The sequence below is a fragment of the Caenorhabditis briggsae genome (assembly GCF_000004555.2).
Source record: "Caenorhabditis briggsae complete genome, chrX, whole genome shotgun sequence".
Taxonomy (NCBI): domain Eukaryota; kingdom Metazoa; phylum Nematoda; class Chromadorea; order Rhabditida; family Rhabditidae; genus Caenorhabditis; species Caenorhabditis briggsae.
Window position 1 is genome coordinate 11,913,679 of NC_013491.2, and position 23,645 is coordinate 11,937,323.

Consider the following 23,645-nt stretch of genomic DNA (forward strand, 5'->3'; position numbering starts at 1 on the left):
AAACGTGAACTATGATCAGTGGAAATCAACGGTGGCGCGGTTTCAATCATCCCATAAATTATTATTTTATTCCGGAAACCTAAAACATTCGATATCGGACTTGAGAGCATGAAAATGAAAAATGTGTACTGTGATCATTTGGAGCCAGGAATGACTAATATAATGGGATCGAGAAAATTAATGGATAAATTTACAAAAATAAGCATTGACACAAAACATGTGGGCATTATAATATAATCAATGGTTTCTGATCCATTTACCATGAAAAGATAATCAATCTTACCATTTAATTTCTGTATTCGAGTCAACTTCACTCGATTTCTGTGAAAGCTATCAAAAGCTGGTTGATTAAAAATGTCTCTGATTTTATAATGATCATTTTTTCTAGTGGACCGCTTATCTTCCATATGAAATGAGATATATGGGCTTGAATTTGACGGTTGGAGGGGAATTCTAGCAGACTGATTTGCTGTAAATTTCGATAATCATTTTTTGCTCGGTTTTCTCACCAACCTGAAAATCAAGTAGTTTGTAGTATTGCCTCTAATACATTCTATTTTTCATTTCCATTCTCCCATACCATCGGTTTAGCGTTCTCATTACTTTTTGGCTGATCACTTTTCATCATAAATCATGGTTACATGATATTCGCAGTCGGCCCATATCATCGTTTTTTACACCCTTTTCAACTTTGTGCTTTTTATGTCATGCTTTCGTTTTCTTTCTCTTCACTTTCCCCATTTTCATCTTTCGCCTCTCTCACCCCAGTACTTCATTTACAGGCAGATAACAATGAATTGCAGACAACCCGCACGAAACTTTGTCTCTTTCAAGTACACGTACTCTCGTTTGCATGCCTGCCTTCTGCGCTATCCGATTAGTAGAGCAGTGTGTAATGTACGGAAAGAGCTTACAAGATCGAGGAGGGGGGAGGAAAAAGGTGGAATTGATAAAATTTATGGGTGAAATATTTAAGAAGGTGGGAGAAGTACTATTGAGAACCGAGCAGTTTGAAAAGTTAAGATAACCATTCGAGACGCAGAGCGAAACGGTAAGGACAGTCATCGGAGAGCCAACGCACCTATTCCCCACCTCCTCCTTCTTCTTCTTCTTCTTCTTATTCTACTCCTCCTTCTTCCCTTGTCTCCAACAATTTATTAAGCACCGGCTCATTCCTCGTCAGTATCGCCGCGATGGCCTACTCGGAGAGTCGCTCGGAGAGCGTTAGCTCGAAAGGTTAGTGACTTTAATGGTTTCGGAAAAAGTTCACAATATTAATTAACAATATTTATATTAAACCTAAATGTTTTAAATCTTCTTGTTTGGAAAAGCTTATAAAATTGAACGGCTTTTCTAATTGCAGTCCCCCTTTGAAAAAAAACAAAAGTGCTCCCTCTAATTGAAGGGCCCTCTACTTGTAGTCCCACTCTAGTTAAATACCTTTTTGCTGAATCACTGTATTAGAAGAACCGGCCCTGTATTAGAGAGTACCTATAGTGGAAGGGTTGCACCTCCTAATACAGGTTTTTGGCGTATTATCTTTTTGGAATATTTATCAAGAAGTCCGAATTGAGTGTAGCTAAAAAAATGTCCTTTACTGTGTTGGTAGACTATATTCCATTCTTTGCTTTTTTATTCTCAAATAAATTTACTGCTTTGTTATTAGAATTTTTGAAATTTCTTCCAGCTCTCTTACCGGAACTTTACTGTTTTTATCTAAAGTGTTTTTCTCTAACCTTTAACAATTTATCAGAAAAAATAGGAACTTAAACATGATGGTATGAAAAACTACCTCCCCTTATTTTTAGACCATTGATAATGACAATTACAAAGTTTTTCTTAGCTTATCGTTAATCTTTTAACCCCGTGAAAGTTTTATAATCTAAAAAAAAACGATGACAACAAAACGCTTGTGATTCTTGACCAAGAGCAAAGACAATGTGTGAAAACTACAATTTTTCAGGGAAAAAATCATATGGACATGAACTGGAAACTGTACCACTACCGGAAAAGAAAATCTACACAACATGGCCGGATATGATCAGACACTGGCCCAAGACTACACTTTGTATTGTCTCCAACGAATTCTGTGAACGATTCTCTTATTATGGAATGAGAAGTGAGTTTTATTTCCAGCGACCGCCTGACAAGTTTTTGATCTTAGTCCGGTACTACAAAAAAGTTATAGATAAGAAAAGGCGCGATCAACTTGCCAACTAAGGACATAGTACTTGCAAAGTGCTTTCCATACATCATAAGTGTGTAGGGAAATCGAAAGTTCTTAATCAAAATGAGCATACTTTCCCTCTCACCCTGGAAAAAATGTCATAATCCGGTTAGGATTATGACGTTTGAAGAGCAAGAGATCATTCACCACGTGACAGTTCTTTTTCAGCTGTATTGACGTTCTACCTGCTCAATGTGCTCAAATTCAGCGACTCTCAATCGACAATTTTCTTCAACGGATTTACTGTGCTTTGCTATACCACACCACTTCTCGGATCAATTGTTGCTGACGGCTACATTGGAAAATTCTGGTTTGTTAAAGAAAAAAACATCTAAATAGAGACAGTAATAGTGTATTTTCAGGACAATCTTCTCTGTTTCAATTCTTTATGCTATTGGACAAGTCGTTCTTGCACTCGCTTCTATCAAAAATTATCAGTCTTCGGTTCACCCGTAAGTGATGCTTGTTCCAATCATTTTGCGGAGCAAAAACTTATCATCAAACCTGTTTTTCGTTTTTGCTTACGAATTCCAATGGAAAACGAAAACGAGAGCACTGATAAGACAAAGTCTTTCGATATGGCAACTTTTGGCCGATAGTGCGCATGAAATATTAAAATGTTAACATAATAAAAGAAAAAGGGGAATTTATTTGGAACTGTTCTTTCAGATGGATGGACTTAGCTGGATTACTGATCATTGCATTCGGTACCGGAGGTATCAAGCCATGTGTGTCTGCATTCGGAGGAGATCAATTTGAGTTGGGACAAGAAAGAATGCTTTCACTCTTCTTCTCCATGTTCTACTTCTCCATTAATGCCGGATCTATGATCTCCACTTTCATCTCCCCAATCTTCAGATGTAAGGAGCAAAACAATTTGAATCATAAAGGTTACAATTTTTTCAGCTCAACCATGCCTCGGTCAAGATTCTTGCTACCCAATGGCTTTCGGTATTCCTGCTATTCTTATGATCGTCGCTACACGTTAGTAGAGATTAAGATGCTTCTCAAAAAATTGAATAAACATTTCAGTGGTCTTCATGGGAGGTTCATTCTGGTACAAAAAGAATCCGCCAAAGGATAACGTTTTCGGAGAAGTCTCTCGCCTTATGATTGTATGTTATCAATTTGATTGCTCTCGATAACATCTCATTTTTTAGGGAGCCGTCGGAAACAAGATGAAAACAGGATCAACTCCAAAAGAGCACTGGCTTCTCCACTACCTCACCACCCATGACTGTGAACTTGACCCCAAATGTCTTGAACTTCGCGCTGAAAAGAGAAACAAGAAGTTGTGCCAAAAGAAAAAGTTCATCGATGACGTCCGCTCTCTTCTTCGTGTTCTTGTCATGTTCTTGCCAGTGCCAATGTTCTGGGCACTTTACGATCAGCAGGGATCTGTCTGGCTTATTCAAGCTATTCAAATGGATTGTCGTCTTTCCGATACCCTTCTTCTCCTTCCCGATCAGATGCAGACTTTGAACGCCGTCCTCATTCTTGCCTTTATTCCTCTTTTCCAAGTAATTATCTATCCAGTTGCCTCTAAATGTGTCACACTTACGTGAGTTTCAATCTTGGGAATTGTGTGGTATTTCTCGGTTTTCAGCCCACTGAGAAAAATGGTCACTGGTGGACTTCTTGCTTCTCTAGCTTTCTTGATTACCGGATTCGTTCAACTCCAAGTTAACGTAAGATTTTTGACAATGAGAAAAGTTTTTTCCAAAACTTCTCAAAATTCAGACCACTCTTCCAAACCTCCCAGGAAAAGGTGAATGCTCCATTAGTTTCTGGAACCAATTTGACAACACCTATCCAAATTGCCAAATGATGGTCACAGATTCCAGCGGTAGTATGAGAACCATTAACCACAGTATGGTAAGTAAAATCCGGTTCTTTACTCTACAATTTATCATGCCATTTCAAGAATTGATAAAGATCACAAACCAAATTTATTGGTTTACGGCGGTTATCTAATAATTTATAACTACAATAACCACAAATATTTAGCTTTATCAGTATTTCCAACATACTCGTTGCAGGCTCTTCATGAAGACAAAACCGACACGTCTGGAGTGTTTAAACTCTTCCAATCTAAGTCACCAAGCTCCAAGAGCGCATCCGACTGGACTGTTTCTTTCACAATCGCTTACAAAAACTGCGGAGATGACACAGTAAGAGGAATACTGAGAAAAAAACACCAGAGCAAATATTATAGAAATTGCAAAAAAAAGCCTCTGTTACTGCCAAGAGCAAAAAAGTCATCTACGTTGGAGTCGGATCGTTTGGATATTACCAGAATACAGCTAACACTGATAAACCTACCGATGGAACTGGAGAATTCTCGATGGGGTACAGATTCCTGAGTATTTGATATGTTTCAAATACGATTTTTTTTCAGAATTGTTGCAAACATAGACAATGGATATAACGGAAGCTTCGCTATGTGCCGTACAGACGCCAGCGATTACGATGCAGCAAACCCATGTAACCCAAGACATCCAGCTGACTTCTATTTCTGGGAAACCGATTACAACAGTCATACCAGCGACAGAGAGGGATATACTACTGTTACGGGACGAGCCAGACCAGTAGTCACCTATAAACAGAAATCTGTAAAGCCAGGAAAATGGGAACTTTTCTACTTGCTCAACACTCCAAAGGACGTTGATCGACAAACCTATAACAAGACAGCCACCGAGGTCAAGGGTACCAGCTACAATCTCACTCGTTATGAGCAAGGAGGAGTTTTCATCTATGCGCTGTCAGGACAATATGATAATCCATATGTCACTGAACTTCAAATTGTGCAAAACAACAAAGTGTCCATCCTCTGGCAGATTCCACAAATTGTCGTTATCACGGCTGCTGAAATTCTCTTCTCGATTACTGGATACGAGTTCGCTTATTCTCAGGTAACAGATCAGGATATTTCCTTTATTTTCTATAAATCAAAACATTTTCAGTCCGCTCCATCTATGAAGGCTCTTGTGCAAGCTCTCTGGCTTTTGACCACTGCCGCTGGAGATACCATTATTGTCATCATCACAATTCTCAACTTATTCGACAACATGGCTGTAGAATTCTTCGTCTATGCAGCTGCTATGTTCCTTGTTATTGCTGTCTTTGCACTTCTTTCCATATTCTACTACACATATAACTATTACACTACTGATGAAGATGATGATGAGATTGGTGCTGATGATGAAGAGGATAGTGAGGACGACGTCAATCCGAGATATTCAATCGATAACAAAGCATTTTCTTCAGATGAAGCGGATTGTTTAGATGTTCATTTCTAGATATATATTTCTCATGTATTATAAAACCTATTTTTTCAATTTTTTGTTATTCTCCGAAAACACTACTACTGTTGCTTTTTTGTGACTTTCTGAAACCAAAAATAAAATCTTCCAAAAAACTTTGTTTATGTCCACTTGAACCCTTTCACCCAAACAAAATCGACACAGCTCGCTTCTTGATTTTTTCACTTTGTTGAACCATGGAAAAACATTTTGTATTCTACTGGAAAAAGCGTCTGAACTCAAAATAGAGGCCAAATTTGAAAGTTGACATGCGACGGCCGGATGAGTATATCCGGTCTAAAGCTTTGTGTGTATGTAGAGAGAAGGAGGAGGACAACAGCTCGTTGGTGTGGGGTGAGCTCTCATTATCCGCTTCTATTCTGATATTCTGACGACTACAAAGATGACGGACGAATTGACTTCACCTTCACTAAAATCTGGAAATGTTCTGGCTCTACTTAACACATTGTATACCTCCGGGTTTGCAATGGCGTCGTCTAGTACGCCATTGTTGAAAGGTATGCATTCGAAATTTTCTAGTTAATAGTAATTGTAGTTTTACCTTGCTTAAAATTAAAATATATAACTTTTTCCTAAGAAGCCAATAAAAACGATGTTTTATCATCTTTTTTTATGATCTTGCTTTCAGGAAAAACTTTGCACACCCTATATGCCGTTTCGTTCGTCGTCTACGTCACCAACTCTATTTGCTCTTGGCTTCACATCAGTTTCGTTGTGAAGGTATGAAAATGAGTGGGGACATGGAACGAATCGTTTTTCAGGGCTACGTGACTTCATTTCCATTGAATACTTGGTTGGTTATCTCGTTGGTGGTCACTGCAGTATGTGGGTCAATGTGTACTTGGTTGTTGCTGGTGGGCGGTTTTGGAGAAGAAAGAAAAAAAAATGACGGAATTGTATTTTTAGGTACTTTGTATTGAGAATGCTTTTGCTCATCGACTTGACATCACTCCTTATCGAAGCGGATGTGCACTCTTGTTTGAAGCATTTATCGAATGGACACAGGTGTTGAACTTTCGATCATTTTGTCAGCAAATTTGTGAAAAATTCAACTTTTAGGCATTCAACAACTTCCGAATGTCGTTTCTTATCATGGCACTACACGATGCACCGATCACAATTTTCAACTACTTTTTTATCGCAGCATGCAGATGTCCGAACCCTAAAGTGATTGTTAACTTTTTGAAACAAGGGGGAAATAGTGGAGAAAAAATATTTGCGGAGTAGGGAAATAATTGAAAATGTTGCAGATACTCTCGTGGCCGCTCGTTCTATCAGCAAGCTCGTGTACCGTGTCACTGATATGGCGAATTACCGTTTTATATTTCTCGTACAAGTGAGAATATGATTTGGAGTATAGGAGAAATCGAATGTAATTTATTATAGGCGAATGGTATGCTCCAAGAAGCCGGTCAAGAAAGTATCCGGTGTAGCAGTTAATACTCCAGCAAAAAAACATTTTCGACAAGCAACAGACACAAGGTACATTACTCGAAAAAGATGAAACTCATAATATACAGTACAGGTCAATAAGATACAGAAAACATTTTTCAGTTCATTTTGGGCCATTTGGACCATATTCAGGAATCTGGAACTTGGTACCCAAGTTTCGGATCATTTTGAAAATTACGGATGGTGTGAAACAGTTTTAGATTAGAAACTTTGTATTCACAGATACTTTCGAAAAATACTATTTTTCCAGCTATTGTCTGATTTCTGAAAGGCACCCCGTCATAGCCTGTTTTTGAACGGACAACGTAAAAAATGCGTCTTTTAGTGTCTTTTAGAAGTCGACAAATAGTTTAATAATTTGGAACGTTCAACAAATTCTGTGAATGTAACATTTTCAATCTCTACACCCTCCGAGATGTTCATAGTGGTTGGAAACTTGACAGCCAAGCTCCAGAATCCTGGATATAGTCCAAATGACCGAAAATGGAGTGAGAAATATGTTTTCGCACATCTTAATGACCTGTAATTCAAAGAAAGTTTTTTTGCAGCAGTAAATCAAATGGAGGAAGACTTGGAGAATACGATGAAACTTGGCCAATCAGATGGGCAAGAATTCAAACTATCGGACCTCATCATGATGTGAGCTTTTTTTGTTGATCACTCACCATAATGAACTACTTCAGAGACTTGTCGACTCATCAGATGCAACTAGCCCCATTTCAAATGGGAAGCCTAGAAGCATCCCTTCACCTGTAGAAAAACCAAAACCAGTAATGAAGGACTTCATGAGAAGAGCCGGAGATTTCCGAGCTAACTTTGATGTGAGTGTGTTTTCCATTCACATGGGATATCCATGTTTTTTCAGTGTCAGAGCTCATGCAGATACTTTTTTGGACATTTGTTCTGGTGTATACTCACATTCATAACTTATCTTGTTTGGACGGCGCTGTGTTGGATACCTTGCGTCTATCATTACACATGCCGTCATAATAGTTTTTATCATAGACACAAATTTTGTAGATCTTTTATTAGGTAAGAATTTAAAAAAGGTATCGAGTTGGATGATTTGATTTCAGATATTTTTCAATCACATTTCACTATTCCATATTTTACTTGTCTCTTGTGATCTCTGCAATGCTTATTGGAATGAATGTGACTCTGCTTTCTTCCGTACACGGACTGGGCTCAAATTCAATGCCTCCAGAAATTGACCGAGTTTGTTTCAAAGTTCAAATTCAAAACTAACCTCGATTTGAGTTCAGATCTGTGTCACAATTTCCCCTGAATCGCACATGATTTACACTAGTATTCTACCGGCGTCTCCATTCGAAACTTCCTTGCAGCTGAGAAAACGGCTGAATAGGTAGAGTTTGTTTTCCTCCCAAACCTTGCTAATCAAAAAATATATTTAAGACAAAATGCTCCTAAAGATCCAAAAGCTGTGACCGAATGCAAACCGCTATGGGAGGATGGAGGACTTGGAATCGGGCTAGCAAGAAGAGAAGCGGGTGTATGGGAGATGAGGACTCCGATAAACAACACGATGCTGGTACAGAAAAAAGAAACGTTTCCCAACAACAAAAAATGTATTCCAGGCGGTTTCCACATATGTCACCTTCAACAACACGAAAATTCACAGTCCATCCCTAAGATTGGAATACACCCATACACTTTTCATACGCAGAAATAACAATGTTAATGAAAAATATACATGTGTCAGGGAATCTGGATGGTGAGCTCGACAACTCTCAAAGTTACCAAAAAATATATTATTTTAGGACCGTTGTGCCATCTGTGACTCAACTGAAATGGCCGTACTTCTCTGCTTGTGAGCAGAACTGGAAGTTTGCTGAGAATCCAAACTTGATAGAATGCAATCAAATTTTTGGAATCGGAGGGGCAAAGAAGCACAATCAACGGCATAATTTTCATTTTTTGAGAACTTATGCAGCCATTCGGAAAGCATAATTAAATTCGTAATTAATTGATCATTCACGAGTAATAGGTGCCTTTTTGTAAATGAATGAACGATTGCATTTGATCCTGAAGTCTCGTTTTGAATGTCATAATATTGAACAACGGGAACTACATATGCTTACATGAAAACATGATTCATTAAAAGTTTCGATTTTCCTTGTCTATTCTCATATCCGAAATCCTTCAAAGCCCCTCATTTCCCAAAAATGAGCAGAGTAGAATCAAAAAAAGTAATGAAATAATGGAATAAAAACTTAAATTTCGAAGGAAGGAATAGACGTTTTAAAGGTGGGGGGACAGGAGATTTTTCGTAGTTTTTTTTGTAGCTAGAGTATGCATTCTACCGTCACGGTGTACAACGCTAAATGTCACTCTGCGTACAGCTGTCGTCCTCGCCTTTATGTATGCAATCGGGCGTGCGCTTTCTCTTTGCCCGCGTGGCTCAGTCGGTAGCGGCGCCGCACCCTCAATCATCGCCCTCACAAGTTCAACTCCTCGAGGAACGGAAATTCATCTTTGAACGGAATTTCGAGAACATTATTTTTTCATGTCCCACCACCTTTAAGAATTAGCCAATCAGTGATTTAAAATCTCCAACCAAGTTGGATTTGGTTTATGAAACAATAAATGCAGCTGACTTGTCTGACAATGCGAACATGCTATCAATTTGGTTAATCAGATTAGCTTTCAAACTGTATTTTTCCCCAATTTTTGTGTTCCTGTAAATATTTCGTTATTGAACTGTGGATTTGCGATCGATAGTTTTTGAAGGCTCTAGACATCTGCATAATGTTTTCTTTCCCCAATTGAATAGTCTTTCTTTTTGCTGACTCATTTCATCCTTTTTTCTCTCCGTTGCATCTCTGATATCACTCCATCGAAAATTTTCATTCATTCCGTTCCATTCCTTTTCTTTTCCTCTTTTCCTTAGTGTGTTATGAACAGTTTCTTCGGATGAAACAAAAAGCAAAAAGTATGATAGGCTACGAGTTTCATTCCCTCCTAATTATACAATCACAATTTTTCTACCCGTGGCTGAGCTATTGAAGTTGGAGTTGATCCCTTAGAGATTTTGACATTCTATCCAAGTTGCCTGGTAGTTATTTAAACAATAGGTGCAGCTAACATCTAAACGTAATCCATCTGAAAAATAGGAAAAAACTTCAGGTTTGTCAATCAGATAAGCTTTCAAATAGTTTTTTTCTTATATATCGACCTACGGTAACCATACGGTTTGGATTTTTTTAGACGTTTTTATTTTTTTCCATTGTTGTTATTGTTTAATCGAATCAATATGACCATTTCGTAACTGACCATTGGTTTTTTGTTTTTTTTTTCCGAATTTTCGAGAACCGTCCATGACTCATTTGAATCCAGGCAGCCTCTCATTCGTTTTTTCTTCTCACTCTCGCTCTACATCATTGAGGCGAAATCAGAATTCTGATTTCCGTTTTTCAAAGCTTCTTGGGCATACTTTATACGCTTCGACATGGGCTCCAAAAATACTGATATCCCTCCATTTCCTTCTCTTCGTGATCTCCCAGTTATGGTCCACCAAATGATCCAGAATCAATTGCCCCCATTCCAACCAGGCATTTTCAATACCAAAGACTGGGTATGTTTTCTAAGAGGAAGTAACAGAACTGAAAACAGTAACTATTTTAGAGAATCATGAGAAACACTGAAGTCAATTTCATCGAGATTCCCGGATTTCACGTGTGGACTCAGTTTTTCGTTAACGCTCAACCACCGACTATTCCTCTGAACCCACTTGATCATTTCACATTTTGTATTTCCTATGCCAAATATGCGCAAAACCCAACAGCAGAGAACATCATCGGAAATATTGTAATCAATCGATTTCTCAGTGTGCTTCCAATAAGTTATTTTTAGGCGCCAGACTTGGGATGGAAAGATCTGCCGATGCCAACACAACTCCATGTTCAATCGGCGTTCCCATTTAACGCGCTCCGCGGACACCCTTGCGTCGCCAACTGGCTCGAACCTTTTGATATCAGCAAAATGAAACCGGCGACCACTTTGCTGGAGGAAATGAGCGATTGCTTCACTTTCTACTCGTTGGTTTTCATGCAACTTGGAGTTCCTTCGTCTCTCCCCATTATCGATATGGTAGTAGTTCGAATACTAGAAAAAATAGTTTTTTTCTTTTTTCAGATGCGAGCTTCTGCTAAGCTCCGTTTTCTCTGCCGCGTCCCACTCTGCAAATTTTTCAATGTTGGCTGCAAAAGCAATGAGGATCCAGCGCTCAGGTAAGATACAAATAGGAATTGCAAAAAATAGGATGGGTGATTAGACCACAAGTAATATTTATGACCGAAATTTTCACATTTGCATTTTGAATTTTCTAGGTCATCACTTCAAAATGACCTAGGAAACACACCAGGGGAATATCAGATCAATTCTAGGCAATTTTACGATAGTGGGCAAGAAAACGCTATTTGAATAAGTTAGGCCACCACGAAATAGCCAAAAACAAACGAACAAAATGTCAGCATTTTTTTTGAGGAATCCCGATTTCTTAGTCTCCAAGAGTGAAAATAACTCTATTTCAGAAACTGTATCAACCAAACTTTCAGAAACAGAGCGGAAGAAGAAAAGTGCATCAAGGAGATCATTCTCTGGAACAAACTGATGATGGATCACGTGATCCACTACGACGTCAAAATGAAAATGAAATTCTGATTTCGAAACAAAACATATTATCGACGGAACGTTTCTCTCTCTCTTATTTTTTTTTACTTTTCATTTTATTTTTTCTACTCTGCTCATATATTTTTCTTCTAATTGGAAAAACGCAGAGGCAATAAATTAAAGTTCCAAATTGTTTTTATATGCATACACCAGTTTGCTGGCTGCTGCGCCTTCGGCGCAATTCAATATTTTTTACTGGTTTGTCGCTCCACCCCTCACTTTTCGCTTTCTCTTTCTCAAAGGATAGAACATGTACGCCCTCCCTTCTCTCTCCTGGTGTGGCTTTCATGGCGCAACTGGGTGCAGCCGTTGTCAAAAGGGCCGTGGGTTCAGTTTTGGCGGTGGCCTAACTCTTATTTGAAACCCAAAACCGGACAGCCGGACACTAGGACCGACAGACACGTCCAGCGTTTTATATATAAGGAAGATATCTCAGGTCTACATATCCATTTTAATCTTGCATCTATCAGGAAAAACCTGAGCCTCGTCGAAATTAATCGAAAGACATACAATTTGAGAGCGAGCAAGGGGCATTTGAGTTGCGAGAAACTGGTTGTCTACGAAGGATTCATATATCGTGAGAATGTGGTCTGACTATTCACCGGATTGCCAGTATCAATTTTCTTTTCTGTATCTTTAGAGGTAGTCGTGAGAAACTCTGCCTGAATATATTCTGCCCGAATAACATCTCTTCAGCTATACCTGACGCCCATCTTCTTTTTCGAAAATTGCGCGACCTCACTTGTTAGGGGCCTACGCACGTTGCATTGCAACCTCAACCACAACTCGACCTTAACGTAGGGTATCACACTTTAATGTTAGATTGACCTCACTTCTTTTCAAAACAGATTCAGCTCATTAAAATCGCTCATTGCTTATGAACTTTTGAAATATGTTCCAAACTCAGTTTTCGAATATTATATTTTTGAACCAGATTTACAGTACCGCTTAATAAGGTATACCAAAACATATTTTCCACTTGGTTTTTAGGCCAGTTCATTTCCTAGTTTGTCAGCTTTTCACCGATTTCTAAATGTCATTTTCTGCACGTTTGCAATTCAAATCTTGATTCCCCAAAATGTGTGTTTCAGAAATCAAAAATTAACTGGAAGACTAGGAATATTCAAAAATTATGAAGCACAGTTTTTAATCTAGGTCTATTTCACACCCTCAAATATTTTTTTAAGTATTTTGAAAATGTTAAAAATCGCGAAAATCCACTGAAAAATACATTCGTGTATTTTTTATACTGGAATTTTCAGTCCTTTTATTTCCCATGGTTCTCTAGTGGATAGTCTTTCCTGCCACTGGCTCCCCAACCTTCCTATCTCTTCTCTTTCACCCTCTTCATTCTCCAGGAAATTATTTTGTGTCCCATGTTCCCTCACTTCTCCTGCTGCCCCTAGTGTGCTGTGGAAATTGACGGCGACAGCACTTGGACATACAGTTGCGTTCGTTCCACTCACCTCTTCTACCTTGTTTCCCCTCCGCTTGCTCTCCTAACAAGTCATTTTGGCAGGTTGTAGGGTAACTAAAAATCAAATCGATTTTATTCAACACCTGATGCAAACCTCCAAATTGTATTTTATTGATTTATTTGTGATGTTTCTGATAGTGCTTTCATGAACAAGACTTGTTAATGACAGTGCGTCACGGGATCTGAAGCTGGGACGTTTCGCAGCCGCTATTGTTCAAAGTCAAACAATTTCAGGTAAAAATAGATTTTCTGGTATTTTTCTTGAGGTTTTTGCGCATTCTTAATAATGTTAATCACATTTGGAGCCCAACTTATCTAATAACTATCATAAAGACACATAATCACATGAATGAGTTATTAGGTTGGTAAGAAAGTTTCTTCCTTTTTTGGCAAAATTTTTAACCCGATTTTCCTTAAAGCGGATAGGGCTATATCAATGAAAGTAACGTCCATGAGCATCGATAGTTGTCTGGCAATGCTTTGGTAATTTCTTGATTCCGTTGGCCTAGAACGAAGAGGGCTGAGATTGAAAAAGCGAGCCAACTCCTTTTTTGTGTCATTTTTTCGATTGAAGTTTTTTCTATCTATATGACGTTCAAGAGCCCCAAACAATTATTTGTCTGAAAGGGCAAGGCCTGGAGAACACAGCGGTTGCAAAAGAATAGTTCAGCCTAGCGACATGAATTTTTGGCTGATCCCTCTAGTCACTGGTGATCTCTCATTGTCGCCCTGGAAATGAACTTCGGATTTTTCTCATCGAGCTAGCCCTTCTTTGTTAATCGACTGACCCTTCCGCACATTGTCAGAGTAACTTACACACTTCTCATATACGGTAGTTAGATCATCGAACGTGCGAAGAAATGATAGATGAAACAAACCCATGTCTACATGGCGAAACATATTGTAGTTCGGAAAAACACGGGGTACAAATCCACCAAGATTTTGACTTTGCCAAGAAACTTCAATCCGTTCACAAAACTTGATTGACTAGAGGACAATGCCTGTGACATTTTACAAATGGTTTGAAATGGATCCACCTCCCCTGTTTTCAGCAATTGATGAAAATCCGACTCACTAGGCCGTTGCTATCTTTCAAACTGAACTCCCCTGGGCGCGGAATATTTTGAACTAAACACAAATTGTAGGCAATGACCGAAAATGTCCTTGCGAATACCAGGTGTTTAAAGACCAAATCAAAATAAAAATATAATCATGTTGCGAATGTGCAAGGACCGAAAGAATCGTCATTTCTCCAATACGAAGTGAGATCAAAAATAAATATCTGCAACCTAATAGACACTGAACATAGCACTCCGACAAAAAAAATCTAATACGAAACACCACTTTAATAACCAGAAATCGGAACTCAAAAACAACGGTGCCAAAAAGAAAGAAACTTTCTTACCAACCTAATATTTTTCAGTTATTTTTCTAAAATGTGTCTAATGCTCTCATCCACTGTTAGGAATGAAAAATAACACAAAAAAGTGCCGGAAAAATATTGTTTAAACGTGAAGTTGTTCTAACAAATAGCGGCTTCAGAGACGTCGGGCTGCGAAACGTCCATGCTGCGAGACGGCTCAGCAGCGAAACATTTCGCTACAAAACGTGCTGGAGCCCTAAAACCAGATCGAGGGTATTAACATCTGCAATAAAAATGGAATGTTATCTAGACGATTTTATTAAAACCAAATCAACTCATTAAAATTGTTACCCGAGTATAAACTTCAGACATTTAGACATGTTTACAGAGCTCGCTTCAAAACTTTCCCATTTGCTAGGGAACAATCTACAGGGAGTTCTGGTGACAACGGAGACAATCCAATGTTCCATCGTGGCTTCAATTCATCTCCTCTCCCGTCGGAAGGTAAATAGTTTTATTTTTTTATTTCAACGAAAAGAAGAAAACCTCTTAAATACATTGATTAAAATTTGATTCTTGTTATAAAAACCGGCGAAATCGAAATTCCCAAAAATCCGGAGTGGAGGATTTTTCGGAATGAAATTTGGGCCGGAATATTATTCGAGCAAGAAATTTCTGAATAGAATCAGCTTCTTTTTTAAATGAAACGTTTTTTTTTCAAGTTTTAAAATACTAAATTCCAAAATCTACCGATTTCGAGTTTCTGAATTTCCGAGAATTCCAAAGGTGCAAAGTTTTGAATATTCAGAAAAATTTAGAATTCCGATTTCGAAAAGTTTGGAGTAATTTTGTAATTTTGAAATCCAAAAGATGGGCATATTTCTGAAATTCCGCAACTCCGAATTTAAAAATTTCGCAACGTAAACGTATTTTCTTCAAATTCGGACTATTTCAGAGTTCCATCCAGATGTCGACAATTTGGGAATCGTGTACCCAGCTGACTCGTCTTCATCCTCTCCGTTGCCTATTTCTTTTTGTATGCATTTCAAAACCATTTTAACACTTAATAACTTATTTCTCCAGATACCAATTGTTCTACCAGAGTTTGCACGCCGATTCCGGTAGACGACAACTTGGTTGTGAACCCAGCTGGCTCATCATCACTCTCTCCAACAATTAGTATGTATTTTGATATTATTTGAAAGCTCGATAACTGAGTTTTCCAGATTCCAATACCCCTAATACTCCGAATCCGGACGTCGACAATTCAGGAATCGTGAATCCGCCCAACGCCAACGTGGAGATTCCTCCACCCATGTTGCCCCTATCAGGAGGCAACTCATATGGCCGCCCGAATATTTTTCAAATATTCAACAACCGTATGAGGCTCCCTCGAAATACACCCGGCATCAAGCTAGATAATCTTCGTCTTATGCTGGCCCCTCCAGGACTCAACAACTGCCAGAATATTTTTCGAATATTCAGCACCCGTATGGGATTCCCTCGACGTTTGGTCGATGGGGGAGCATTTTCGCACAGCCCAAATTCCCTTTTTGTTCTAGTCAATCCACCTCTTCCAGCAAACATTGAAGAGAATCCTATTTCAGAAGGTTATACTGTTTTGTAGAGTTTGTTGTGTTTTAACTGCTATCGAATTTCAGAGAGGAACAACTAGGACGAGCGGCGGATCAAAACGAGCAAAGACAAATCATTTCTGAAATTGTTCTTTTTTTTCAAAATTTCCCTAGCCCATGACTTTTATCCTCTCATTTTGCCCAATTCATTGTTTTTTCCCATACAATTTCTCAATTCTTTGATTTTTTCTGACTCATAATTTCTCGAATCCGATGAGGAAATCCATAATTTCAAACAATAAAAAATCGTGTTATGGAATTATATCTTCCACTTCAAATCAATATTTTCGTATCACTCCATCAAATCTTCAACTTCTGAGACCTTTTCAACCCAAAAAGGCCCCCGCTCCAAAAATAAAACCGAGTACATACATGTGAGAAAAAAGGAGCTGTTCTTCCTAGCAAGTCCGTATAGTTTCCTTGGAGATGAGTCATAAAATTTTTAGATGTTTTCCAATAGGATATTGCATCGGGTTTTCCTTTGCTTGGGTGCTCATTCCCGTTTCTTTTTTCATAAAATCGAAAAATTCGACAAATAAAAACGCTATTTAAAAATAACAGGAGTGTTCTAACAAAACGCTAGCCTGAAAATTACTGTTCAATTATCTCGGTTGCTGTGAATGATATCGAGGACTTGTCAACTGATAAAATGGCATTCTACCACAGTCACTTTTGAAACTGCAGCTTTTTGAAACCTATTTCAGAAATTGACTTAAATTCGTTTAAAATGCAACTAAAGGGTTATCTACAACAAATTTGATAGTGTCGGAGAGTACAATATGTAGACATTTATTCAATACCGCGCTCTTCCTGAATTTCTTGTTTCAAAGCCACAGCTGGGAATGGAACGCAAAAAATATTAGTTTCTTCTTGTTTACGTGAAACATTTTTCATGGCGAAAGTATGATTTCATATTGAACCAGACATAGACCATCTGTGTTACCGAGCGGTCCCATTTGTTGTTATTACTCGGGAGAACGAATGCGCAATTCCATATTATTTCGAAATTTGTGACACATTCGTTTCCTGACACATTCGTTTTTTTCCAAATCAATAATATCATTTGTTTTTTTTTGTTTTTTTTTTTGCAGAAATGATAGCGCATATGGACTTGTATCACAGAAACTGTGAATGGGTAAGGTTACTTTGACAATGTTTCATTAAAAAAATGTTTTTTCCAGCAACTCCTTGACATCCCGGAGAGTTTCAAAGAAGTTCCTGGATATCAGATGTGGAAGGACCACTATCGTAACGTTCGTGTCAACTTGTATCCGTATTCTACTCTACAGTCGTTTGATTGGATCAAGCAATATCTTATTGCCGCGAGCAAAGACGCGAGAAATGCGGAAGACGTCAAACGCTATCGGACTAGAGCCTTCGGATCTCGTGAGAAAACTATTCCATCAAGGGGAAGCGCTTTCAAGCTTATCAAAGTCAAGGTGAGAAACTTTTTTGTGAATTGGAATTCGTGAAACTAGAAACAGTGTATTGTTGAAAAATACGCAAATTCAAAACTGCAGTATGGTATTGAGGGATGTTATATTTTGACTTTTTAAAATAAAAATTAATCAACTTTGGAGTCCTGAAAAAAACTTTCCGATGAAATATTTTGATAAAAATGTCTGGAAAATAGAGGACCCTTGTAATTGAAGGATCCTTCTAATAGAAACAGTTGAATCGAAAAAATTTCAATTTAAACTTCAAAGTTGGCAAACTACCTGTCACAGAAAAAAGTCAAAACATGTTACATTTAAAACTGTCAGCTCATCTGATAAAAATATTTTCCAGAGAAATTTCAACTCCAAGCTGAGAATCGAACACAACCATATGTGGACACGGCCTCCACATCGCCTGCTCACATGGTTCAACGGAGCAATCAAACTAGAGCAAGATCCCGATGGAACAAACAATTACCAAGAACAAATTAAAAACTGGCTTTCCCAACATACTCTCAACTCTGGAAACTTGGTTGCAAGCGCTGAAGAGCTCGCGAAGGATCTCGAAGCTTTTCGATCGCTTGTGTTCATGCGCATTGGGAAATGGAATCCTGTAGCTGATGAGTTCATGGTAATTTTTATGCAGGTGTCATTTATCTATTGAAAATATATTTTTAGCTGACAGCTTGCCGCTATTTGAGATTCAATTGCAACGGATGCCCTATTGAAAAACTGTTCAACCAGGTTGCTCCAAACAGTCCCTTACAGTCTACTGTTCTGCAGCCAGAGTAAGGGGAGATATGAATCACCAAAAACAAATCTAAAATTTTTTAGTGATCTCGAGAAGGGAACGGTGATTCAAGTGGAGATGTTGAGAAACGTGTTGATGGTTGATTACACCATTTACTATGTTGTTGTGAAACACATGCGCGATTTGGAGGATTACTTTGTGCAAGAGATCCGAAACGCTCCATCGCAACAAGATATTGCAAAATTTTTTGCAAGCGTTGAAGATAACTAGTCATTCACTTCTAACAAATTTTTACCCGAAAATTGCAACCAAATTGCTCATTATCATTTGAATTTTGCCTCTTTTTTTTCTCATCCAAAATCCCACTCTACAGTACCGCTCAAAAATTCATCAATTTTGCCTTTTTTCATTCAAAACGGGCAACTTTCGACTTCTAATAATCATAAGCAATTGAATGAGACAGAAAATTGTCAGGTCTATTAAACCAAACAAAACTTCAATTTTGTAATTCACAGCTTTTTTGACGAAATTCATCCATATGAGATGAACAGCTTGAAAGTGCCAAAATTCCGATTTCCGCGCTGTTTCTGGATGTTTTGGTATTTTATTGGTTTCAAGCAGTAAATGTATGTCATATGGATGAATTTGAAAAAGTTGTGAACTACAAAATTAAAACTTTTCTTGTAAACCTGAGACTCATATGGAAAAATTTAATATACGGCAAAAGTACGTGTGCATAAACAAGTCCATGTAACTTTCTTCTAAGTAATCGAAAAATCTGAAACTGCAGGTAGATTATTTCAACGCTGAAATTTTCCAATAACTTTGGTTTTTAAAATTATCTCTCTTAGTTTTCCCGCTAGGATCGGAAGAGTGGTTGATTACGTAATGCTTGAGGCACGAAGCTTTTTTCAAATTTACTCGTTTCTACCTCTCTTACTGGTTATGCTGAGACTTTGAAACTTTGATTTCTAAAAACTATGAGTCCTGTTCATAACGTGCATGAAATATGAGACTGTATTATTTGCTAATCAATGAAACAGGAGGCGTTCAAACTTGCATAGGCAGTTTGATGAATCTGTGTTTTGACAGCAAAACTGTTCAAAGCGGCAGAAGGTGAAGAGGAATTTTCCTAGCATTAGGAAAACTATATTTTACGATAGGGTATAAAAAGCTTATCAAAATATCTATCTCATCCCAAAAGAAAAAATTATGCTTTCCAAATTTTGAACGGTCAGCGGAAAACCAGGTCTGAATAGTAAGTACAGATTGAAATGGAAGAAGTAGCATGTTTCTCGAAAACTACAATTCATTTTCATTATTGTAACATAGTTTGAACACTATTACTAGTTTCTGTTCGGTCTAAACTCATGCTCGAATAAAAGTAAAAGAAGTTGCGTGCCAGCATTACCTTGAAATATGAGTTCATTCGGTCGAAAGCTTTAATGCTTAGCTAGTGTTGTAAAAATTGTGTTGTGAAATAGAGTGTCAGATAAGGATTTGAACAATATTTTGGCTCATCAAGCTGGCCCCTTACCCAGAGCGATATAGAAGCGGAAACTTAATTTTGGCCACTTTCGAGCAGCTTACACTTTCGAGCAGCTTAAAAAATGTTCTTTTTAAGTTCACTTACAACCTACTCGGAAACCCAAAAAAAAGACAGTCCAAATAAGAGTAGAAATTCTGAGGTTGTGAATTCAAACGGTTGTAACTTATGAATGGGTCATGGATTTTTTCAAAAAGATATATGTAAAATGTCTTTGAGTATCAACTTCAAGTTGTTTCGGCCCTGTATGGCAAATGACAATATGGATTTTTTTGCTTCAAAGTTATGCACACGTACTTTTGCCACACCCTGTACCCTCATTTCTCTGATAGAAGCCCACTCTGTAGGTGCACTTCGAGCTCAATTATCTCGGTTCCCATATGAGATATCAGAAATCTCTCAAGTTGTAAAATATTGGTGGTAACATGACAAACCATTTATTAGTTAACAAATGTATGATATCTCTCACAGGAATCAAGATAATCGAGCTCAAAGTGAACGCATAGTGTCGACTTGAATCAGATCAAATACACGCTATTTCAAAGAAACTATCCGGAAAACGTCCCGGGTAAACCTAAGAATCCATGTCAACTTTGAAATTATAAAATTTCCTCTGGCCTCTAAGTTATCTCGGGCACGATTTTTGACACGTTGTTTTGAAATAGCTTGCAAATACGATTTTTTAAGCAACCAAAGTTAACTAACTGCTAAAATTGTCCATTATGTGATTTTACTTTGTACATTTTTCTTGTAAATAGTTCCAAATAAACTCTTGATTTCAAAGTTTAACTTCATTTCCATAACACAAAATCGGGCATTCAAAACTAGTTCATTTGTTCAAAATGTCATTCAACACAGAAAAACGCTTCTTTCTCTTGAAAATAGTCCAACTCGATGCGGAAACACTTGAAGATCCGGCTCCAGATGATGCAACTTTTTGGTAGTTGTTCACAGTTTCAAAACCTGGAAGCGAACTAGTCTTTTAGTTTTAAAGCTTGAAAATATTACCATTAATATTACTAATCATTGATAAGCTGTTAACATGAGTGTTGTTTCCATCGGCAGAAGCAATTCCGTTAACTGTTCCATCTGAAAGCACAAAACTAATCGAGTATTATTCCATAGACTCACTTCTCTGAACTCCGTCCTTTTCAACATTGAGTACTGCTCTGGTATCTGCTAGTATGGGCCCAGTTCCGGTACCATATGCCTGCATAGACGAATTTCCATTCATAGAATCCCCGTCCATTTCCACGAATCCTTGGCCTGTTACATTTGAATCTTTTCCACTTGCAGCTCCAACACCATTTGCGTATCCACCTAGAACTCTTTAATGAGACAAATTTTTAATGATTTCTACCAAAACTAGAGTTCCGCCATCCTCCTACTAATCCGTTGTCACTGAAAGAGAGCGATGAATTTTTGCCGTCATGGGAAATTGATTGACCATCACTTTGTGCAATGATTCTAAAAGATTCCAGATATGAGGATCTGTAAAATGTATACAACTTACTTGACAATTCCACTCGGATCTACTGCAGTCTCTACGGTCTGAGAAGCTTTCGAATTTTCATCAGTTCCACTTCCTTTAATGTTTCCAGTTCCCATAAATGCTGAAAATCAGATTCCTCAAAACTGCCTAACCACATTCATCAAAACCTGCATCATTGTTAGAGTTCACAAACTTCAATCCATTACTTGCCAAAATGTTGTTATCCTTTCCTTGCCCTTTTCCGCTGATATGCACTACTCCAAGGCCACCCTGAAAACCAAATAAGCCGGGTACAGTAAGTTTTTCTCACCTCTCCTTCAATATTAGTGTTGGACATCAGATTCACTGAAGTGTTACCACTGGAAAACGCATTGGAGTTTCCGAATGCTTGGATTTCTGGAACGAATAACTTTTCAGGTCAGAGGTCCTGATTCAGAAAAAAAAAATGTACCTCCAAGACTGTCAGACTGGTTACTAACAATGGAGCTAGCCCCAACCAAAGTGGAATTTCCTTTTCCTGATGACATTCCATACATAGTTCCAACAATTTGCTGGTCAGTTCCATTAATTATTCCGTTTCCTTTCACAAGAGTGTTCACTGTTCCTTGATTAGAGTTCAATCCGGAGACTAATCCACTGATTGTAATATCTGGAATTCACTTCGCATGACGAGAACTCAAAAGTTTGCTTACTCTTATTTCCAGAACCAGTTCCCATGTCCAGATTTGATTGTGCGCTTCCCAAACCAGTAGATGCTGCTACTGCCATAATTCTAGCCATCAACTGGTCCCAGCTCATTACCTGCTGAGTTTGAACTTCAGCTTCCGTTTTGATCGATCCTGTTCCGCCAGCATTTCCATACGAGAATCCATTTTCTGAAACCAACGTTTTCCATGGGACTTTGTAAAAGCTTCATACTATTTTCTCCATTGAGATTTTGCATAGAACTTCCACCATTCACATTTGACAATGTTGCTCCTTGTCCCGCCACTCTTCCCTAATAAAACTTTATTAAACCAATTTCCCTAACAGAATTCCAACCTGTTGCATCACATTCGAAGTTATTTTCTCGCCGTCTACAGCTGCGAAAATGTCCGAGTAGGATTTAGAAATATCGCCGACCGACATAACATTTGCCACGTTGTCAACGCCTAAAAATTTGGTTATTGATTCGTTGACTCAGAGTTTGACGGCACTTGTATCTCCAACGTTTCCCCCAGCTGATGTTTCAATGTTTGTGGAACCGGTTCCCGTTGAGTTCCCGTTAGCAGTCACGTTCATTCCAAGAGAACCATCTGGGTTCTGAAAATGGAATCATTGGCTGAAACTGAATATTTTTCTAGGGGAACCCTACTTTGAAATGTTGAGTTGATGCATCCGTCATCACACTATCCCCATTTCCATCAGTAGAAGCATCTGAGCCAACAGCTGAATGCTCTCAAATCAAACTACAAATTTCATTAGCGGAAACCCACATATCTGCCGTTTCATTCTGGAACTTCTTGAAATTAATGATCCATCAACAAAACTGATATAAAATAGGAAGAGTAACGGGAAGAGGCGCATTTTGAACTGGCGGGGAATGTGGTGGCAATATCGTGTTTGTCCATGTTCGCGTGTCGGTCGACGATCAAAATTTTTTGTTCAATTTTTTATGGCGACCAAAAAAAGGAGATGATCCCGTATGAGAGTCTGAAAAGCCGGCGGATTACAACAGTCCAAATGGTTATCGCCCGTTTTTGCCTGTGTTAAGTTTAAAATTATTTTGGCACACGCGGGAGACGAAGGAAATGTGAATTCAAGAAACAAAAATATAGAAACTAGGACGCGAATAAATTGTTTTAATTTTCTAATTCTTCCACCTCTCGAGTGGGGTGTTTACCTAAAAACTTTCAAAAATATTTGAGAAAATATTTGAAATATGAAGTTTCATACAATTCTCATAGAAAAACAACAAGTTTCATGATCTGAAATGTCCTAGAAGTTGAGAAAATTTTCTACAAAAATTGTTTTTTTTTTTTGAAAAAAGGTTATTGGTACAGAAACTGGCCACCGGATTCTGAAATTACGGAAATATCTAGACAAGGCTTTTTTCAGTCTCTCCTAAAATTCTCATAGTCTGGGTTTCAAAACGTAGAGATTTCCTTGGAATTCCAACACATTTTTTAAATAGAAAAAAGTTGAATCCTGACTACAAACTACAAAAAGCAAGAGTGAATCTTGATCTTTCTATTATCTCTGTTGTTTACATCTAG

The 23,645-nt window shown here is 38.1% G+C and overlaps 5 protein-coding genes across 5 annotated transcripts; 4 read left to right on the forward strand and 1 right to left on the reverse strand.

The window, feature by feature from the left end:
- Positions 1-1,193: 1,193 nt before the first annotated feature.
- Positions 1,194-5,526, forward strand: Cbr-pept-1 (the record flags this gene model as incomplete). Its single annotated transcript, XM_002644841.1, has 14 exons — positions 1,194-1,236; positions 1,964-2,119; positions 2,396-2,537; positions 2,590-2,679; positions 2,897-3,087; positions 3,134-3,211; positions 3,260-3,346; positions 3,392-3,788; positions 3,834-3,915; positions 3,968-4,102; positions 4,267-4,398; positions 4,443-4,576; positions 4,626-5,139; positions 5,191-5,526. 14 exons carry the CDS (start codon positions 1,194-1,196, stop codon positions 5,524-5,526), a joined length of 2,517 nt encoding a protein of 838 aa, XP_002644887.1.
- A 406-nt stretch (positions 5,527-5,932) lies between these two features.
- Positions 5,933-8,970, forward strand: CBG05069 (the record flags this gene model as incomplete). The annotated part of the gene is made up of 15 exons (XM_045239842.1): positions 5,933-6,047; positions 6,179-6,270; positions 6,312-6,404; positions 6,457-6,555; positions 6,610-6,717; positions 6,801-6,886; positions 6,937-7,032; positions 7,551-7,641; positions 7,686-7,823; positions 7,868-8,034; positions 8,079-8,217; positions 8,265-8,365; positions 8,416-8,551; positions 8,598-8,734; positions 8,781-8,970. The coding sequence occupies 15 exons, from the start codon at positions 5,933-5,935 to the stop codon at positions 8,968-8,970; spliced, it is 1,788 nt and encodes a 595-aa protein (XP_045092834.1).
- A 1,680-nt stretch (positions 8,971-10,650) lies between these two features.
- On the forward strand, positions 10,651-11,682 carry CBG27763 (the record flags this gene model as incomplete). The annotated part of the gene is made up of 4 exons (XM_045239843.1): positions 10,651-10,827; positions 10,873-11,109; positions 11,155-11,249; positions 11,577-11,682. The coding sequence occupies 4 exons, from the start codon at positions 10,651-10,653 to the stop codon at positions 11,680-11,682; spliced, it is 615 nt and encodes a 204-aa protein (XP_045098387.1).
- A 5,576-nt stretch (positions 11,683-17,258) lies between these two features.
- On the forward strand, positions 17,259-18,622 carry CBG05072 (the record flags this gene model as incomplete). Its single annotated transcript, XM_002644843.1, has 5 exons — positions 17,259-17,300; positions 17,347-17,604; positions 17,954-18,232; positions 18,280-18,389; positions 18,436-18,622. The coding sequence occupies 5 exons, from the start codon at positions 17,259-17,261 to the stop codon at positions 18,620-18,622; spliced, it is 876 nt and encodes a 291-aa protein (XP_002644889.1).
- Positions 18,623-20,727: 2,105 nt separating this feature from the next.
- On the reverse strand, positions 20,728-22,956 carry CBG05073 (the record flags this gene model as incomplete). The annotated part of the gene is made up of 14 exons (XM_045239844.1): positions 20,728-20,861; positions 20,907-20,987; positions 21,030-21,218; positions 21,259-21,365; positions 21,412-21,511; positions 21,558-21,660; positions 21,701-21,786; positions 21,842-22,039; positions 22,083-22,265; positions 22,309-22,387; positions 22,432-22,541; positions 22,587-22,692; positions 22,745-22,818; positions 22,866-22,956. The coding sequence occupies 14 exons, from the start codon at positions 22,954-22,956 to the stop codon at positions 20,728-20,730; spliced, it is 1,641 nt and encodes a 546-aa protein (XP_045092835.1).
- Positions 22,957-23,645: the final 689 nt, after the last annotated feature.